We start from the raw sequence: 22,557 nt of genomic DNA on the forward strand, positions 1-22,557 counted from the left end.
ATCGTGGATAAATATTTCAGATTATGTCACCATGCTCATGGTTGAATTGCTGCAATTGGAAGAACAATACAAGAGCAGCCGGACTGCGAGACAGGCTTCTCCCGTTCTGTTCTCTCCTTCACTTTTGGCATCTTCTGCGAAGAAAATTTTAAAGACTGAAGCAGTGCAGTTGCACCGCTCTAGGTTCAATTAGTTTAAGAAATTGGAACCAACTTGCCATGCTATTTTCCATGCAGCTGGACCCAGAACATTCCCTTTTTATAATCTGATAATATTATTATACTGGATATTGTATTTGAAGTTTCAATAAATTCACTGGGAAACTAGTTTTATTATCCCCCAAAATTAGCCTGTGCAGTACGCACACGCTTATCAGGAACAACACGTTCAGCCTTTATTGTATGTTTCGTTAATAGTAAGTCTTCTTATTGTACATCCAGTTTAGGCGGAAAGTGTCGTCCCTGATTAGCTTGTGCGAACTGCACAGGCTCATCTGGGTCGACACTTTTCGCACATTCATTAGGCCACTTTCTTCCAGAAAGAAGCTGCTATGTATATATATATTTAGTTAAAATATAATATGCCACAGGGCTAATATGAACATGCATGCTTAAGTGCTTTTTAACATAAGCCTTCCTGATCTTTTCAAAATCTAGCTGGAGGACTGATCATGTTTTGCTTCAAATTAACACAGCAACTTCGATAAATTGTGAAATTATGTGAATGTATTATTTGATAAATATGTTTTTATAATAACTACCAGTTGATGGAAATATAACTGTTATTAAAACATTTGTTCAACAAAGCATTCCCCATAGTGTGTTAAAGTGTTAGTATAATATATTGCATGTCTCCACCTTTATTCTAACATGTTTTGGCCATTTAGTTTTTTTGTTAAGTATTGCTTAATAAAATACGTTTTAATAGTGATTTTGTTCCGGGTACTTGAGTTGACTCTCGGAATAAAGTTGTATTGCAAAATTGTGCTGGTAAATATTATGTAGTAAATCCGTCCAGTTGGTAAAACTTGTTGTTATGGTAAGAGTGTTATGGTACACTTTGTTGTGTTGCTGTGTCAGTGATAATTTAAATTCTAAATGATGTTATAAATTTGTGTGTTACATATAAAGTGTTGTGTTATCCATTTCAATAACATCGAAAGTTTAAATTTGACATGGTCCTTCTACGTTATGATATAAATGTAAATTCACCACACTCGTGTTATGTATGAAACAATTAAATTCCGTCATATAAATATGAAATCAAAACAAGATTACTTATGAAGAAAAATTATTAATAAAAAGATAGCAGAACTGAGGTAATTCTCTGAAGTGAATGGCATCAACAACGAGTTTAATTTACCATGAATAAAAAATCGTGTGACCACATCAGGTTTCAACAAATTGAACATGACAGGATAATAGCAAAAGAGACGAAACGAAATACCTTGATTAATCCGTTTTAAATGACGCAACCATTTCCGTAAGAATTATAGATTTCAAATAAACATTATTCATATTAACAACGTTATTGAAGTGTTAAAAGTTTAATGGTTAATTTTGACGTGCATTCGTACAACGATCCTAGTTATCTATATTGATCAGTTCAATAAGTGTCATTTATAACCGTCTTGATTAAAGCATAATTCAATAATGAAATTCATTTAATAACGCTGTCCTGTATGTATAATACGAAAACTTGTCTTTATTTTTCGAACTTTACAATGACACTCGCCGATAGCGAGTCTTTTGTTATGAATTGGAAGAAAGTTGTCTCACGACTACGTCACTCCCGGTTTGAACAAAAATGTCGACTTGATCGCAAAGTGTGAAAATTCGGCATGATTATCGACTGTATACTCGCTGAATGCGATGGTTTTAAGCGCGCTATAACGTGGAAATGCTTTAACACATTATAATCTCCCGTAAAATTGGAATTGTTCAGCTTTCTTAAACCATGTCTGTTCTCCTTTAAGTCCCTGCTTATGTGGGTTCCGTTGTTTGCTGCTATCTTGTTTCAATATTTCGTTTAAATCTTGATATATATATATATATATATATATATATATATATATATATACATACAACATGTATCAGGTTTTTTCGTTGCCAGGAACCTGCCTAGTGACGGGTGGTACAAACGCTGACGTCACAAAATTAGTTGGAGAATGCGTACGTTGTTTCAACGCTAGCGTTAGAGGCAACAATGACCCGTGTATGGCTATCGGAATTGTAAAATTAGAAGATCTGACATTTCTTGAGGTAGGAATTTATGTATGGGTTTTTGTGTGAGCACATATATTTGGTATGCGAAGATGATACGTTAAACGTTACAACAATGTGATTTTTACAATTGAACTCTTTATGCCAGGTATATTTCTTCTTTATTTAATGTTATTTTAATTCGTATTATAACGATCTATGCGCGTAATCGAATGAATACGAAATAGATAATATATCATATATAATATGAAGCTCCCTTACATAAAACTGAAATACTCACTGTTCCCATCGCCGTATATGTTATTCGGCATCCTATGTATCTGTCGGGGAATAAACGTGTGATGAATAACTAACACACTTATATGTACAAGACATGACCTTTTGCAGCGAACAAATCTTACAACAAAATGTAGTAATATATTGCGTAACATCTCCAAGACCTCGCAATTAAAAGGACCAATCGATATTAATGATATTAAGTTATTTTCCTATATCAATGAATTATGTAATATCTGGAATGCTTATATTTACTTCTATATTATAATGAGCTTCTTCCGAGTAAATGGAGTTTTTGTAGCATCATAAATTAGATTTTTGGAAGTTAAAAGTATTGGCACTTATCTGTATGTTATATTCAAAAATATAAAGCTTTAACATGTGATATTATTTTAATTTGAAACATAGTTGAACAGGCGGGAGGACAGGCGTTTATGACATATCGGTATAACACTATCCCGATGCTACTACCCCTTGTTGATACTACATTAATTGAGTAAAATTGAACGCGAAGCGTTTATGTTAATGTTGACATACCAATACACTGTAAAGTATATACTTGGAGATTATGTTTTAAAATTGAGTAAGTAGGTGGAAGTTTATGGCCTATCGAATTACTTTCAAATTATCATTTTTCATGCTCATTGAGAAAAGGCGTGCGTCACAAATATTCTCACATTTGATTTTGTATGCATATTGACTCTCTCATGAAAAAAGAAGACAACAACCAAGTATGATTTCAAATATAATAAAACTCCTTTAACGCATATTAATAAGTTTGGTAGTTTTAAATAACAAATCGATTTCAGAATGAAGATGTGCTTGGAATTGACGACGACGGGACATTATATCTCGTGGATTTCAGTGGCAAAAGGTACTAACACTTATAAGAACGTTGCCTTATTAATTTCAAAATCACTCATAGACAGTTGTTTTATATATATTTGAAATGTGTTTTGAAACATGCATTTTTAACATAACACATGCTGAGAATTCTCTATCACTGAACAATTGTCGAAAATGGATATAACCTGTACCCGAATTATAAGCACACTCGACAACAGCCACCACTTGAACCGTTTAAAGATGTTCAGCTACAGTTCAGTCTTAAAGATAGTCTGATTCAGCTCACATTGTTATTGACTGTACCAGTGTTCTGCATAAGCAATATTGCATTGTGTTTGCGCTGTAAAACATTTATTTCTATTAGCGTCTAATAGGAATGGGGTTTTAGTTCACTATGTTTAGTTAGAATGTTGTCTGCAATTGTATATAGATTACAATCAGCTGATTGAATTGTAAGTGTACTCTTTGTTTTGTGGACGCCACACTGTGGGACGTTACTGAAGTGTGTTTTATCATGTTCGTGCTGGGGCTCAAATACTGCTTTATTAAATTAATTTTACTTCACAGCTGGAAAAAGGCATGTTTACGCCATGTGTTCATTGAATATTGCTTAAGGTGTGCATGCATAATGACGTGTAATTATTGAAGATCAAAATTGGACGATTAAACAAAGTATTAGTATTATCCACAACGTTATTTGATGTGTAACATACCTAGACTTGTCAATTTTTTGTGATACATTACGCCAAACGTCCACATAGTTTCAAAATAAAACACACAATTTATATTTTTTTCTCAGCTTACACTTTGATTTTACCACTTAAATTTGAAAGTGATCGCTAATATATTGCGCTGTTCTATGATTGTAAAATATATATCGTTTGGATTTTAGATGGACATTCAATCCGGCAGTACTGCCAAAATATTGCATGACAACTAGTAAGAATGAATGGCCATCTGAGGAAACTTACGATATTTGTACGAAGGATTCATTGCCATTTAAAGAGGGTGATCTTGTAAAGATCAGCAGCGATCCAAAGACGATGCAGAACCTGAAAGGCATAACCATTGAACAGGTGGGTATATATTTCAAAAAAATAATGGCAAGCAAATTATTGTAATGCACTATAAAACGGTGTTATAATATCCCAATTTTTTTTATTTCAAAAGATGTATTAAAGCTAACATACGTCATTCATGCTCTAGGCACTTGGTCATGTGTCCTGTACAAGGGTATTTTTGCTTGTTATAATAGTTTCTCTAAAATTTCAAAATGTCATTTTCCGCACCTTTATGTATACGTATAAACCCGTTTGATTTATAATCCACTATTAATTTCACGTGCAGAAACTCAAGTCTGGTTATTTATGTATGAACTGAAATGAAACAGTATTATACGATCGATGCCCTTGTAAAACTGAAGTATGTAATTGGGAATAGTCTTTAGCAGAAATTTGGCCATTGACTTTTCCTGACTTTTTACTGATTTGATTAGTAATAAAAAGTATCATTTCATTTTTCAGTATGTTTGTTTATTTTCCTTGTGAGTACATGTATGTTTTAATAGCCGCGTTTATTTTTAAAAGCTACATAACAGTAGGTGTCTAATTCTTCTGATCATGATCATGTTAATATCATTAACAAAAGCACCTGACTGTTACATGCATTTCAACATGTGTGTACTTTTCTGAAATGTAAGGTTAAGGTGTGCACCATTCTTTGCTAAAAATTGTACATGTACTAGATTGCGATTTTAAACTTAGGGCAAGTCTTTCGAGTCATTTCGATTTACGTACGAAAACTTAAAATATCAGCATTCTATTTACGTACGTTATGTATTTAAATGATATTTGAAGCTTGTTTTCGGGGAAGGTATGTGAGGACGCTGGATTGATTTGTTTTATAGCTGTTTTCCCAATATGTAAGGGCACTATTAACTTGGTATGTACAACTGTGGTAACTAAGACCGACTGTAATTAATTATGATATGTATAGCGCTTTCTGTTTTTTTTTCATTAAATGTCAATATAAGTGCAACATGCATTTATTGTCCAATATGTCATCGGGTCCATTTTATCACGTCACAGAGATAAAACATACAAGGACATATCGTCTATGACATAAATATGTGTCTGTTTGTGGTAGTGCGGCGAAGAGTTTCGGGACAGGGTGATAACTTTGTGAACTTTCTTACACACATCATGGTATGTGTTGTATGCCGTACGAATAACGACAATCACGTTACACTTAAATTCGATCATCTTTAAATAATCTTATTCCGCCATTCACCCCATGTATTGCGCTGGTGAACACAATCTAGCAATCAGCACCTTGACAATGCATTTCAGCGAAATAAGAGCATACCTTTACCCTTTAACATATACTTTGCAAAACCAAGGCTTAACTTCGAAACAATGAGTCTTATTGAAATGTCCTCATTGAACATTCTGTAAATTAAATGATTGCCAATAAGTAATTTATTTTCGGCATGGATACACAAGTATTTATACCTGAGATAATATCCAGAAAAAAGGTGTTTTTTACTGTTTTTTTTTAGACAATCGGTAAAATTGGTACAGTGATGAAAGTTGAAACCAACCTTCAGATTCATGTCTGCGGGACTACACTGCATTTCCATCCAGAAGATGTAACTTTATTATCTCCAGGTATACATGGTGTTAAAATAAAAAAAATAATTATGTATTGCACATATTGTAAACGAAGTTAACAGCCGCTTCTTTTTCTAGTGTGGTTTTCATATATTCATTGCGAAGTGTTGTTTTGCTTATACTGTGGAACGCTTCAAAAACAATAGCGGAAATTAATGCCGAACTTTAAAAGAGCATAATCAGTACGACATATATACACAATTGAATCGCAGATTAAGTGTTCAATGCAAGACCAATTTAAACTTTGTTTTACCTATGTCGTCGGAATAGAATGTCGACGCGGATCAATTGCTGAGTAATCTCATGTTTTTTTTCCAATCTGAAATGTACGCAACACAACAGCTATATTGACTTGAACACGACAAGTGTTGTGTCGTTGCATCGTTTTCTTGATATAAGTTCTTTGTAATTGATATGTTTTGTTTCTTACGAATGCTTTTGCAAATTTCAAAAATTACTAGACATCCTACGTTTTTGTTTTGTTTTTGATTTCTTTCTTCACTTAATCTTGAAAAAAAAACCATCAATTTATTGAGTAAACAGTGACATTGCTTATTCAAGATTTGTCTTGTAAGTACACCAGTCGTATATCTTTGTTTTAGGTAGCTATATACTGAACCACTTAATAAACCAATGTATCAAATAAGTAGAAATTACTAGAAATAATGTTCTTATGAAGCCATTATATTTGCAAAAGATTACACAAACCGTGTGTACACTGTGTGGTTTCAGAAGTCTTGAATCGTCAATTAAAGATTTGGTTGGAGAACCATGAGCATAAGAAGAACACATTGGTGCAGGTCGTATTGTCAGGCGATGAAAACAAAATGAAGGAGCAACTCAACGGGGCTATATTGGTAAGTCTTTACAGTACAATATAAAGTCGCCTTTAAACTGATAAATTTAAAATATTACCGATGAATTTTATGTATACTGATTCTTGAATCTTGAATGCGAACGGTTTGCAGTGAAGTGCATAACACCCAAATCTGCAACTAATGCGCAAAACTCGTTCACAATAATAGTTTATCATGAAACAAATGTATATTAAATTTCATTGCTAACAACACAGATATCTTATAATTAAAAATATAATTAAAAATTAGGGGAATCCATGATTGCTCACACATAATACACACATTACTATTTTAACAATTTATTTATCTATTGACTGTTACTTGTGAAATGCCTTTGAATGCGGCTTATTGTCAGGAAAAAAAAGTTATATGTTTTATATAAGGATACCCTGTACATGTATATGTAGTAATTATAATCATATTTAGCTGAAAACCCAATGAAGCAAAACGTCAGTCGATTGTTGTGCAGGCGTAAGGTACTTGTATAATACATAAACAAAAATGTAAATATAAGATAATTTTCATCTTAATCACATAATTTAACGCATCTTTGCTTCGTTGTCTTATTGCACTTAGCTATTGTTTGATACAATTGACTTGCGAAATGATTTCAGAGAATTAGCTTTCTATCTCAAATTGTATTTGGCTCTTAAGATTACGGAATATACGTAGACATCAACATTTCTTTTTTTTTGTTTTTACATTCACAACGGCTTTAAGTACACATAACTTACGTTTCAATCTTATTGCCTAATTGATTGTACCAAATCTATCAATCAAAAATATTGTTCATACTACTTTTAAGAAAAATTCAGTAGCAGGTTTAGTATTACAATCAACAACATGAACTTTCAAATGGAGTTATATTACAATGTTTTTACCCATTGTCATATTTATGTTAAACTGTTTTAAATTGATTTCATCAATTAAATTTAAATACAATCGCTTTCAATAAAACAATTATATGCAGATGAACACTACTGTATTCGATTACGTATAATAACGATAACACTTTCGGGCGTCTAACCTTCATATCTGCGTATTGACTGTAATAGCTCATGTCATTCGAACCACCTTTTTGTTTTTCTTCGTAAATCACCCAGATTTCTTTGTATCATCCATGTTATTTATAAATAAATAAGCACATTATTGTTCACAGCACTTTCACTTCAGTTTTCAGGAATACATAACCAGTACTTCACACGTACTCTCAAATGCACTTGTACGGGACAGTACTAAATTTCCTAAAACTATGTTGGCATTCAGTATCAACTATTAAACGTTTTATTTTCAAACTGTCGACTTACGTCTTATGCGATAAAGTACATAGGGTTATGAATTATATTAATACGTAAATTGTAAGGACTTCTTTTACAAATCAGACAATTTCTGAACAATTCGCGTTTTCGAAATTCAACAGTAAGTGAAATGTGTTAAGCATTAGTTCTTCTTAAATGTATTGAAAGTAACAACTGCATCACGTTTGACCACCACGAACGCCTCACTATCTTCATATCGTTTTATATTCAATAAAAAATTAAGATTATGCAATGAAAATTGACAAAATGGCAGCTTTTGATTTTTTCAATTATGTTTAATCAAATTTGTAAACTGCAAACATACAAACAAAAAAACTTCCTACCGATCAACATATTTCATTATATCTGTTGTATCGTTACCAATGAAAGTGTAAACTGCATGGCGATCTGTCATATGTTCCTTAGTCTAAACGATGTTCACTATTTTGAAATTCCTATTATTCTATGTAATAGAAGAATTGATAATCATTCATCATCGACTTACTGCCCAACGTAATTGTTCTGCGCGTTCACATATCGGTAAAATGCTTCCTAATAATTTAAACTAGCTTGTGAACCTGTGAACCTGCACATTTTACAACGGATATTTCTGACAAAACTAGAGTTGTGTTTATAAGTTGGCACATGCACTGTAAATATGGTTCCAATTGTGTTGCGCGGAACGTTAGTTAAGTAATGAACATTTACAGACATATAAGCAAGCATGTGACATTGAGTGCAAGAATGTGACATTGGATACCTTAAATTTTACGTCATTTTATATTTCAACTTGACCAGAGTTATCAGCCCTTTTTCGAACAAATACATTGTTTAACTTGTGTGGAGCGTCACTTTTAATGGATTGCTGCTAGAGCGATACATACAGTACACACATTTTTCACACGTGAGTTATCCTGTGCACCTGGGTATTTTGAATAAAGTTTTAGACATTACTCGAATTTTGATCCAATCTGTTTCATACGAACACACGTATCGGTTGAAGATGTGTATCGTTTCAAGTTGAAGGCTATTTTTCTATTTTCAATATAAGCGTGGCAATGTAAATGTGATCTTACCAATGAAGTTTTGAGTATGAATTTAAAAATCACCTAAACTGACTCAAAATTGAAATACAGCAGGACTATTCAAAATACCATCATATACCCCGCTATGATGCGAACAATCTTTAAGTAGTAACTTTGACCCTTAGGCAGCTTGACAACAACCGAGGCTCACCCATATCAGCTTTAAGTATGACGTTCATTCGGACTGATTTGAACGGCCCTAGGCGGTTGTGCATCGTGTCAATGACTAAATTAATGCAAGAATATATTTAATTATGAATCGTTTAATGTACCTGGTTATATTAAAGGGGCCGTCCAACAGATTTTGGCATGTACTAAAGCTTGTCATTGACTGCTTTAAATGCTTAATATTGATAAATTTTAACATTTGAACTAAAATTCTCCAGTAAATAATAAGAATACAATTTAAAAAAAGAAAACAAACCCCACAGGGCTCGAATCACTGACCCCAAGAGTCATGGAAGCTTGTAATAAAATGTCCCTCGACTTTACCACTCGACCATCCACGCTCATGTCAAATGAAGAGTTTTTTTAAGCTATATAAGCAATCCTCGTAGTTTCCAAAAATATCGATTCGCGTCGAACGACGCTTTAATCTGATGGACAGTCCCTTTAAGGGACTCAATCATCTCTCAAGCTGCTATCCTGTTCTAAGACCGGCGTGACTGACGTTTACGTAATGCACATCCTGTAATTAACGTAAATATGTCAGGCTTTTTTACTAGAAATCCGTTCAAATGTATTTGCAATATGGGAGATATGAGAAGGAGAAATATCCATAAGGGGAGAGACGGACTGACGGACGGACTAAATGACGTACGAATCTCATTTTTATAAACCCTTCTCCAGCTTTAAAGGGACTGTCAACCACAAATGACCAAAAAAGATAAGTTCTAAAACATCGTATTTTTTTTAACAATTATTAGTTTATATTGATTAAAATATCACGACTCGTATATAACATTTCTTGAAAAAAGTTGTTACGTTTTAATATTTTCAGTATATTCGGTAATCAATTTTACTGGGTATGTCTACCAGGTAACTTCAAATTAAATATAAATACCGCAAGTAGAGAGATCATTATCGTCGAGTGGTAAACCCAAGAATGCAAATTGAGCATGCGCATTGAATTGTATATATTTTATATATAAAATTATCAATCTACTTGCGTTATTTATAGTGTGAATATCGTTATGTCATCTATTTTCGCGATGTACTTTCGATTTCACATCGCGAAATTTTATTACCGAATATACTGGAAATATGAACTTTTTTAAGTAAAGATATATACCAGTCGTGATATGTTAATCAATATAAACTAATAATTGTAAAAAATACGGTATTTTTGAACTTTTATTTTTTGGTCATTCGTGGTTGACAGTCCCTTTAAGGCGGTGCATTAACATTATTTAAATCATATTGATTGGCATAGAAAACTGTAACTTTAGATATCATTTTACGATTATGTAAAATAAACATTAATTTCCTCTCATACAAAGCTTTTTGAAGCAGTTATGCAGGAAAAGAGTATACAAATGGTTATTAAGAGAATAATTCGTCATAAAACATGGTAATGGATTGCCATTTGAATACGTAGGTGGTCCTATCATCGCTTCACAATACGGGTAGGAAAGGTGGTCACAAATGTATTTGTATAACTTCACACACACAAATATGAAGATGAAAACATACACACATACGTTTGTTGCTTTCTTGTCCTAAAACTTATATTGTGAAAGGCTTAATATTGTTATACACGACCATGGAACGACACTTGTACGGATTTGAATGAAATTTATGAATCGATTAAGGGGGAGTGTAGTTCATATACGTATGTCAATTGATAGAGTAAGTGGAGGTCATGCCAAAATGGCTCATTGTATAAATTTGGAGACTTCACACAATTTATAGTGTGATAATACAATGTTTAATTAAAATATGCTTACCGTTATATAACGGTACTTCATAATTTGATTTTCTGAAAGATTTATTGTACATGTACCTTGAAATGGACAAACGAACAACACAACAGAGACACGACCCGTTACGTAAACAATAACAGTCTGTATGAATCGGTACCGCCTAAATCCCTTTTTGTTCTCATTTATATAATGGATCATGCGATATATGTGATTAATATTACATAAAGAAACATATACATATTTATTTCAGAAGCAGAAACCTACTCGAGTCGACATTGACTACAACGGTGACTTATATGTTAAGGATAGGACAGGAAAGAGGTATATTTCTTTTAACTAAATAAAATTTTCAACTTGAATATGAATTATTTAAACATGCTTTTTCGTGAACTAAACGATTTCCATAATTTGAAACAGCTATTTCTGTAATTATATCTTACTTGAAATATATGTGTATCATTTCATAGATGTCAACGTGTAGCAATTGTAAACAAAGCTTTCGTTTAGAAATAAAAATATATTTAATACAAACATATATTATTTGAACTCACAGGGAATATGTACCTGATGTGTCTATGTCGAGGCTGAAAACAGTACCGTTTATAATACATGCACCTAGCTAATATTAAGTGTTTGAACTTAAAAATATGTTGTTTTTATTTTGGTTAGTTTTTTCTCCAAATCATGATTTTTAAGAAAACTTGTATAATAGGTATTTTTTTCCAAAACATGCTAAATGATGACAAATGTACAATAATTGAAGAGTTGTTCCCAATTTACTACTCACTATGTTCAGATACTACTTTTAACTTTTTTAATTTTACTCGAAATAAGTTTTAAATAAATGAATTGTTTCCGTTTTTTATTGTAAAATCAAACAAGATATGATATCTAAAATTAATTGCTAATTTAACAGATTCAAGTGACACATGCTAACACTCAATATTGGCATTATCACTATGCTCAATACCTCAGTTATTATTATCGTGAATTAGCCTGTGCGTCTTCATCTCTTTCATTGAGACTACCAGATTCTGTCTCGAGGTACATATTGAACACACTTAACATAGAGCTATTCACCTTGGTACAACGTTGTCTTCTTTAATTATCTTGTTTACTTAAAAACTACTTCGTTGCCCGTTTTATGATCGTGTTAATATAATTTGAGCCTCTACTGCACCTTCTATTGATCAATATGTGCCTTTCTCTTCTAAGAAAGACCTAATCTAGAACGGTAATATCATCATCATCATTATAAGCAGCAGCATCAACATCATTATCAGCATCAGCATTAGCATAAGTATCAGCAACATCACTATCATAATTATTATTTGTGTCATAGTCATCATCATCATCATCATCATAGTCATCTTCAACCTCATTTGCAGCAGCAGCGTCATAAGCAGCATTAGATGTATCATCACCCGCATTATTACCATCATCAGCATCAGAATCATCAGCATTATCACCGATCATTATCAATAGCATCATCATCATGATCATCAACATCGTAATCATCGTCGACATCTTCATCAAAAGGAGCAGCAGCAGAAGCACCATCGCGATCGACATTATCAATTTCACCATCATTTTTTACTGCTTCTATACATCTTTCTTTTTATAAGCATATTCAGGTGAGTCATGCATCAGCTCTTTTAGTCGTGCATCAACATTATAACAATTTTCACAATATTGTATTGAAGTGCTTCTTTGTTGTTTTTTATGTTTCCGTGACAAATTAATACACAAATATATAAATAAGAAAATTGCTTCGGTTTTCTTAAAATAAAAACACTATTAAATGGAGTTATTTGTTCATATAGAGAACAGTATATAAATTGTTAATGCTAAATGCCGAATGATTGTATACTTTCAAGTACGATTATCTGGTAAATGTTCATATATTATGTTCAAAGATACACAACAATTAAATGCATTATAATTGCACTACGTGATTAAGTGTCTTACAAATTCGTCAAATATAGCCATAACTTAACCATGTGTGATATTCTTAAGAACACAATTGATTGACATTCATTAAAGTTATTTGAGAAGAAAGTGCGTGGATGTAAAAACCAATATTGATTAGTAGCCACACCTTGATGACTCCTGAGTACCCTCTTGTGGGAAAGCACTGTAAGGTCTTGGACTAGGCAAATTCTTGTTGATAATGTGAAAGTCCACAATTTGAACATAATGTCACTGTTTTAATTCAAACTAAATGGGACATCATTTTTGAAATATCGCAGCTGTATTCTTAATATTATTCGAAGTGTTGACCTGACACGGGCATATAAACAAAGAACACACAACCCAAAGACCTTAAAAAAGAGATATACACCACCATTCCTCAAGTCTACTTGGAATTGCATTTATTAAGAGCGCACTCGATTCTTTCCGCGAGTCTTACTAATTCGCGTGTGAGTGGAGACGGAGTGTGAGTATCGTTCTAAAATGTAGTCAAAGGAGGTATTAACGCAAATATGTTAGTTTATAATGTGCCAAGAGTCTATTGCCTTTTTTAACCGAACACATGATTCGTATCGGAAAACAATAAAATTAGATTAGATTTCCAATAAACGCTTAAGTCAGCTGCTATTTTACTCTTAAATTATGATTTTCTTAACTATCTGTATTATTTCGTTGGACAAATATGTAGATTTGTATTAAAACTCAAATCTAAGTAATGAAAACAAGTATGGTCCCTTGTTAATACAGGATCACAATCAAACTGGATGAACGAACCGACGTCATTGCAAGTAGTGTTTATTATCTAAGAGGAACAGAAATTATCACCAAAGCTGACAGTTTAAGTGGTCAGCCCTTCGCGATTGGTGATCTGGTACAAATCTGCAATAACAGTAGGCAGTATAAGGACATGCACGATCATGATTGGCGGATTCGCTTTGATAGGGTGAGTATACCGACATGTGTAATTATTTTTGTATTTTATAACAAATCACATCTTAATCTTTATTAAAATTAAATTGCATTTTTGCAGACTATCAGTATTGATGTAAACTAATTAACAAGTGCATGAAAATAAGTCTGCCCAATAGAAATCTGTACAATAGAAAGCTTTAGCCGATATTTATTGATACCTTGACATGTTCACCTTTTATTTTGATCAAGCATGATTGACTCACGATGGACTTACGCACGAATTGCATTCCTTGGCGGCGGAATATTTAAACATGCAAATATTTACGCGTTATTGTCGTAAAATGTGTTATACTAAATCATCATCATCATCATCGTCATCATCATCAATAGTTCCTGCATAATCTAAGCAAAATGTTTAACGTGACAGGGGAGAGGAGACATCCCTGACGTACACTTACTGATGCCCTGAAGACGTACCACTGCTATCCATAAAGCAGTGCGCTGCTGACGTTTTCGCAGAGTTCTTTGATGACTTGCACCAGCCCTTTGGCAATGTCGAACCCTCTCAATACATGTCATTGGCCATCATGTCACACGCGTTCGAAAGCTTTCTTTAAGTCGATGCAGTTGTGGAAGAGCTCACGATGTGTTGCAGGTGTTTCTTTGTGATGGCTGTGCAGTAGTAGGTCCGTTCCACGGTGTTCCGACCCGCTCTGATTCCAGCTTGCTCTTTGACCTTTGCAGTTCATCGGCCTTATCTTTCAATCGATTAAGTGTGATGCGTAGCATGACTTTGCTGGGATGACTTATGAGGCCGATAGTGCGGTTTGCACATGTTGAGATTGCCTTCCTTCGATAAGGGGGTGACCAGTGACTGCGTCCACTTCTTGGGAGGTTCTTTTCCTCCAAGATCTTTTGGCATTGTGCCGTCATTGCCAAATGCATATTCAATATTTACGCTTGGTGGCCTTAAGTATTGACTATGTTTTAAGGGAAGTAATCTATTCAACCATTCTTAAGAATGTCTGCGCTAAAATTTTAATGCTAAAAGAACGTATGTTTCGAAATTTCTTTGCGACGAACTTGCTGATCGCATCGTTGTATTTAACAGCCAAAGCACTATCGAAATAAACGCGATAAAGCCGATCAAACGCTACATCGATTGCTCAGCTCGAGAAAGGGTACGTAAGGTCGCAAAATGTTAATATTATTGATTCTGTTTTTGCGGATGTCCGTATTGGTAAGCATCGTTTTGTATATTTTCCGCACTCAAACATAGTAGTTCTTTTTAAATCGCTACCTGATTGAGATTTGCTGAAACTTTGACCACTGGTTAAACAACGTAAAATATACCAACTACCGTTATAGAACATATTGATCCGACTCACTCCCTATTTAAATTCTAAGTCATGAAGGATAACTACGGTATGTCAATATAAAGTAAGAACTCGTACGGTATCAACAAGTATTTTACTACTCTATTCAACACCGGGCGATGTTAGACCGTTTCTTAGTTTAAATGTTACCACGGTCGACTTTTGTTAAAAACGTATATAATATTATATATACATACATTCTTGGGATGTCATAATACTGTTACAAGATTGAAGGCAATTCAAATTATAAAACTGACACTCGTTTTATGTTTAAATCCACTTTAAGGACCGATGTTGCTTGTGTTAAGGTATAGCCAAGGTGTTAAGGTTACCTATAACCTTAAAAACCAAACACTTGTGTTTGCAATTAATGTGCTACAACTGTATATGTATATGCCCCCAACTGTCAAGGCAGTGTTGATCAACTTGAAGAATACGAAGTCGTAGGAGGAGAGAATGACAGAGAAGATACTGAGTTATCTAGACAGTCTTTCATGACTTGAGTAAAGCAATCATGTCTGAACTGTCCGTACTTACACCCTTTTGCATACGTATTGGTCTGTTTCGGTACTCTGCATATACTGAATATACTGCGCTGTTCGATCCGTAGTGGAACTGGCGTGATAGTCAGTGAATAAGTGATTTGGGCATAACAAATTTTGTAATAATATCGTTTGACAGGTTTTAGCATCACATTCTTAAGTCAAAGGTTATAACAATATTCATTACGGTCTATATAAATATAAAAACTCGTACACGGTTGATATATTATTGGCATTTATTGACAGCATAAAATGTGGTTCCTCTGTGTTGAGGATGACAGTTTGAAGTTACAACTTCGGATCAACATTTTAAATTGTACATGCTACACCTGGGGATACCAGCTTTGATTGTCTGATAAATGCCCATAAATAAACGTTTAATTAAGTCAGTGCATAACGAGAACTGAGAAAAAAGCTCAAAAGGCTGACGGGTAATTGTGTAATGACTTGTACAACTGTTACAGCCAGTTCATCTTTATTTAATCTATGTGTACCCACACTGAATAATTAACTTTTAAATTTAAAACATATACTACCAAATCATAAAGCGGATAAACATACACTATAGATAAATTGCAAACATATGCTTGTTTATGAATAAATATCGTTTAAGTTCATAACCATTTGCAAGTAAGGAACGATTGGATAGTACTAATATGTATGTTGCTTCCTCGAATTGATTTAAATGCGAGTATCGCATACACAATATGCGGTTGAAATGTAACTGTCGGGATACCCTTAAATGCTGGTGATACTATCATGTTGTTATTATTTGGAGTTTTTCAAGTTTTTTGAACGCGTTTAATGACAAAATAAAATATGCATAAATCTGTAAAAAAAACTATAACGTTATTGTGCAAAGTCTAGAGAACTTTTGTAAGAAGATATACGAACAGGTTTAATTGTTCCCTTATTTTTAGACATACGGAAAAATTGGTACAGTCCTTAAATTAAACGATGACAGCCTGGAGATCGACGTGTGCGGTTATATTGACCAGTTTAGATCAGAAGAGGTTGCTTTAGTGTCTTTTGGTAAGTATTAAGCTCAGAAAAAATTGTGTTCTTCTTCTTAATATTAAATTGAATCAGTAAATAGATCACGACGTTTTGGTCTATAACTGTATTAAAGATTACAAGATTTGGAGACGCAATGACCAAAATATGAAACTAGATCGATCTTGTCGATCTTTCTTTTCATGTAGTTCATATCAGGATTTCTCTTCTACTTCACAGTCCTAATTATCGTTTTGTTGTTAAGATTATATAATATGCGGGATTGTCCGACTACAATAAACACACTTTTAACTTCCGGGAAATATCAAAACGAAAACAGTACAAATCACTTAATTTGATGAAGTTCATGATGATGTGTTGGCGCTGATTTTGCGACATTGTGAAATCTATGCTTCGACATCTAGCTCGTTTGAAACAGTTTGATCAAAAACATGCCTCAATCCATTAAGTTGACAACCGATTACATAGTAATACATAGAGGATTATTCATTCATTCAAAAATATAGTATAATGTTATATTAATATGCACACAACTCAGCATGTCAACTAAATTGTGTACATGGCCCACTGCGTGTAACACTTGGAGTGCGCTTTGTTAAGGCTATCAAGGAAAAGATACACTTACTTTATGCAATATAGCGTCTCTCTCATATAACAGGAGTCGCTGGAACGATACGAAATTGAACATAAAATAAACCTATGCAGTGGTCAGCATAATGACTTCCAATGACTTTAAAAATATAGTCATTCATTCGTTTGTATTGCACGAATCGTATACATAATCTTTGCAAGCAATGCATCGTTTATACAAATTGCAAGTATATTTTAATCCACCTATAACATAACTATTGATGGTGTCATAAGAAACTTTGGTAAGAATATGCAATATTAATGTTTTAAATAAAGTTGTATCATATTAAAGTATTTCTTATAATAACAAATCATAATATTCTATCAAATTTATATACAATTCAGTTAAAAATAGCATTCCTAGTATTTCTATGTAAGGTTGCATATCCGCCGAATTATAAGGCGAAACAATAAGCCGATATTAGAAATTGCACAAACGTGATTGAATATGGGACGTTAAGCTTTGACGTTCCACTAATCACAGCCCTTGTTTGAATTGATTCTTATTAAATGAACAAATGATGGTTGGTGAGTAAGTGTCTTTACTATATGGAATACATTCGTTTTTTCACAAAGTACACGAAAATGGTGATATAAGTGAAATGTTGGCTCGTCTGAAACATTGAAGTGACGTGTGCATTAAGGGGACCTCTGGACACATTGTACCCACCCATTGAACATACATATTACTTATTGGATGTATATTTCCTCCTGCAACAGTGTACCTGTAAATCAGTTGGGGCAACAGAACAATAATAATCGATACAGTGTCCGCGATAATGATGTCAATAATACAAACAATGACCAAACGAATGAAAAGTTCATAATACAAATAATATATTACATGATATATATATATATATATATACAGGCATGACATTAAAAAATGAACATTTGCAGCAAAATATCGCTGATCTTAAGAACAGTAATGCAAAAGAAATTATAGAACTTTAGCATATATGTTGATAGAAAAGGATTAAATAAGCAGAGAAGAGCAATAGAAAACAAGTTGATACAAAAGCAAAAAAGCTCTTTAGCTAGTATATTATAATGAACAATACTCGCGTGAGTTCTATGTTGAAAACATGAACTTTCAAGAAAAATCAGATGAATCGGAAACACGTTTTATTTTAACCATTTTAAGCGTCATGAAGAAAGCAGGAGATGTTGACTAAAGCCACTTGACATACTTGTCATATATCGCATTTCATCCAAGAGGGGGACAACTATAATAACCCCTGTGGCGCTTTGATATTCATATAGTTCTGAACTAAGGTGTAATTATATAAGAAATGAAAAATATAATGATCATTGGTTTGCTACTTTTTATTGTTTGATGCTATAAGTGCGCTTTACCGACGCTGTTGAATGCAACTTTAACCTGTCCAATGTAAGACTATCATCAGCCAGACGTTTTATCAATGAAACGTTAAACTATAAAAAACTGAATATTAAACGAAGGCGCAACGCACTTTCAAAGATTGCTCTTTAGAGTAAAGTCACCAATCGTTGTAACACGTTTTGGTAATATTGAATGTCCAGTTATTTATTTCGTCCAATTATCACAACAATTTTATGTATGCTTAGAAAGCACACGATTGTTTTTCTTTCCAATGCCTAACAAAACTTCACATCTGAATGCTAATTAAAGCAATGATATATCATTATATGTAACTGGACTTACACGCATAAGCACCTATGCGATTGCCGTTATAGATTCCCTTACCAGCCATTTAAAGAAATGGTTCGAAATCCACACGCCTATTGACCAGAAGGACGAAATGGTAAAAGCCGTACTGACAGAAAATGTCAGCAAGGTGCGTGAGCTACTGCGGCGTGTCAAGAAGGTATTTTTAAGCATATATTCAACACACCATCCAACAATCCAATTAATTTGCGTTGTGTTATTTAAATATTTATCATGGATTGAACATTAAATGAATGACACGAGCTTAGTAAAGCGGGATATAATCATATTTAATATGGTTTTCATTTGAAACACTTAATATTAGCTTAATATGTTTAGGTAAAAAAACATGCGAAAAAATATGACTTCAACTTGAACAACATGTGCAATTAACATTATCAACACTAACGGTGTTAAAATACATGGATTTTGTTTTCATAATTTGAATATTGGTTTCAGGATGAAGAAATGTTCGGTATTGACGAAGAAGGGTTCTTATTTGTCGTGGATAGCACTGGCAAACGGTATGTACTTTGACGTACTTGCATTTGAGCTCATCAATGTGCACACATCTATTAAATATATGGTTGTTTTTACACAACAGTACAGTGTTTAACTCTATCTGAGCAGTTCACTCGGTGAGCTTTGGAGACCGCCTCTATTTCGTTATACGACGTTAGACGTCGGTCGTCTATTTACATTTTATTTTAACGCCATCTGCTTATTCATCGTTAAATGAAACATCATTGTTATGCTCGTTGGATGACCCTGATGCAAAAGTCCATCCGATTCGATATATATTTATGTATAACAATAGCTTAAATATATTTAATATATTTAAACTCCACTCATATGAAAGTGCATGGTCAATAATCAGACATAGCTGCATAATGGCCAACGGACGAAAAGCCAACGGGCAGTAATGTCAACAGATGGCCGATTATAGACGTCCGGTCCAATCCTGCGTGTGCTATAATAGAACCACTATCGATGAAGTAGGATCTTTAACATTTAGTCATCTCAATCGATAGTGTTATATACTGTTGTTTTTTTTTAAAAGAATGTATAGCCATTTTGAAGCTAAATACACATTGTAGTTAACAGCAAATGATATAATTTAATTGGAAATGATGTAAGTGCATCTTATTTGATTACTTTGAAAATTTCGGGCTTTATAACCAACATGTAGTGTTACCCAACGCACCTTCAGTCAACATTGTACGATATAAACATTTCAAGTAATACTCTCCCAATATAAGAATCAAACGTTTACGTTCTCGTGTTGTTTTCTGTTCAGTTTAAAAGTTAACGTCTAATATAAACGCAATATCATTAGAAATCCTCAATAACAAAAATGTTAACACACAACATGCATTTTATTCATTGAAGAAAAATCAGTACTTCTTTTAATATAATTTGTTTTCCTTTTCTTAAAATAATATTAGTAACACTTGCAAAATATAATTTAGATATATGTAAAGTTCACCTTTAAGCTAATTTAATCTCGTTATTTATTTCATTGGCTCACGAAATATATACAAGTATGTAGAATTCATTACTTCACATTCTATTTTCTAACATTGACTTCCCTCCAATGCAATTGACAATCAGATTACGGATGAGTAATGCTATAAAAATGAAATATATCATTATTTCGACGCGCACAAGTCGGTACATAGCGGTATCCAATACAGTTTGATTAATGAAAAGTATCACATCGATAAGATCGAACTTTAACATCGATCCTTCGTCTCTTCAAGTGCATGCTATTTAAGTATTAGTAGACATAAATGATCGATGTGTAAAGGCTCAGTATGTTTTCGATTGGATTATGCAATTATGTGCTTTTGTTTTCTAATAAGAGTATTACCGTATAACGTCAACTGAGGCATTCACTGACAATTGTCTACTAGTATATTGGCTTAACTTGCGAGAATAAACGTTTTTCATGTTTGCGTCATTTTAAACAGTGACAAGGTATTGTATCAAATATCAAACAGCAAGGGCACAACGTTTAAATGTTTTTCTGGGGGTCGACAAACACCTAAACAAGAAGACGTTATTTAACAAAATTTATTTAATAATGTGTTTATTTGTACTATTTAAGTGTAGAGAAAGTATTGTATGACAACAAAAGAACCTCACAAATGTTTTAGTAACACAAAACCGCTAGTTTGTGGTTAATGCAAGTGACGATACAGTACAGGCGAATACATTTAACACGACATAAACCTTACAATTGCTTGAACTACGGACTCTCCCTTGGATATTAAAACTGCCTCAATGACGCGTCTAATATCACACTATAATGGATCACTATCAAAACTTAAACTAGGAAATAAGTATGCTTATATACTGTTTCTGAAAACTGAGAACTCATTCATTTGAAGTAATATACGGATACATTCCGCTATATCCACTCAGCCCGGTAAGATGTTCAAGTATTTAATATATATTAATACTTAAACTATGAAAACATGACTGTTTGAGAAGGTCTTCAACACGTTTTAATATAAAAGACAACTCAGCTCTACTGCTAATAGCTTATAAAGACCAAAACATTCAAATTTGTAAATACAGTTTTTTTATCTCTATAGACACGTCTAACCGCAATTTAATATTTGGAAGACAGCAGACGCTGTAACTATGGTCGTGCGGGCAATAACGGTCAATTTAACATTTCACATTGCACTTGAATATATATCATGTGAGGCATGTTGAGAATAAATTACACGTGCAAGACCATGTTCTTTTATGTGAAGGTGAAATACACAGGTTGATGTCGAGTCTTACTGTTGTAAGGGTATAGTATTGTTACGTCATGTATAATGTTGTTGCTCCAAAGCTTCTTGAATGAATGTGTGTTTGCCCGTGTGTATTAAATGCCATGCACACACGATTCAACGAGAAATTGCTAATACGACTTGGTGATATAAAATTAAGCTTAGTAGATTGTCAAGAAAAGTATGCATTAACTAAAAGTATTTGTTAAAAGTAAATATAAATAAGTCTTAGTCTATTAATTCGAATACTAGTTTTTGATAACCTCTACATTATATATGAAGTTTTGTTTTAGGACTTTTAATGTTGTTGGTGGATCAATTTTTTCGCCCATTGAGGTTGGCGACCTCGTGATGATTTGCAGCAACGAACACACACTCAAGGATCTGCAAAACGGACTGTGGAGAACTGGCATGGAACGGGTGCGTTTGCCGACTAACATCCTTACGTTTTGTTTAGTTTATGTTTA

At 33.3% G+C, this 22,557-nt stretch overlaps 1 protein-coding gene across 1 annotated transcript in view; it reads left to right on the forward strand.

Moving 5' to 3' along the window:
* Window positions 1–22,557, forward strand: part of LOC127859735 (uncharacterized) — a 122,571-nt gene that overhangs the window by 32,151 nt on the left and 67,863 nt on the right. The window contains exons 6-16 of the mRNA XM_052397243.1: window positions 2,113–2,261; window positions 3,308–3,372; window positions 4,237–4,420; window positions 5,902–6,010; window positions 6,746–6,870; window positions 11,426–11,496; window positions 13,894–14,089; window positions 16,897–17,008; window positions 19,337–19,467; window positions 19,767–19,831; window positions 22,384–22,510. Coding sequence (XP_052253203.1) covers window positions 2,113–2,261; window positions 3,308–3,372; window positions 4,237–4,420; window positions 5,902–6,010; window positions 6,746–6,870; window positions 11,426–11,496; window positions 13,894–14,089; window positions 16,897–17,008; window positions 19,337–19,467; window positions 19,767–19,831; window positions 22,384–22,510 — 1,334 coding nt within the window. The remainder of the gene's footprint in view (window positions 1–2,112; window positions 2,262–3,307; window positions 3,373–4,236; window positions 4,421–5,901; window positions 6,011–6,745; window positions 6,871–11,425; window positions 11,497–13,893; window positions 14,090–16,896; window positions 17,009–19,336; window positions 19,468–19,766; window positions 19,832–22,383; window positions 22,511–22,557) is intronic.

Source organism: Dreissena polymorpha, chromosome 15 (assembly GCF_020536995.1).
Source record: "Dreissena polymorpha isolate Duluth1 chromosome 15, UMN_Dpol_1.0, whole genome shotgun sequence".
In the NCBI taxonomy this organism is placed as follows: domain Eukaryota; kingdom Metazoa; phylum Mollusca; class Bivalvia; order Myida; family Dreissenidae; genus Dreissena; species Dreissena polymorpha.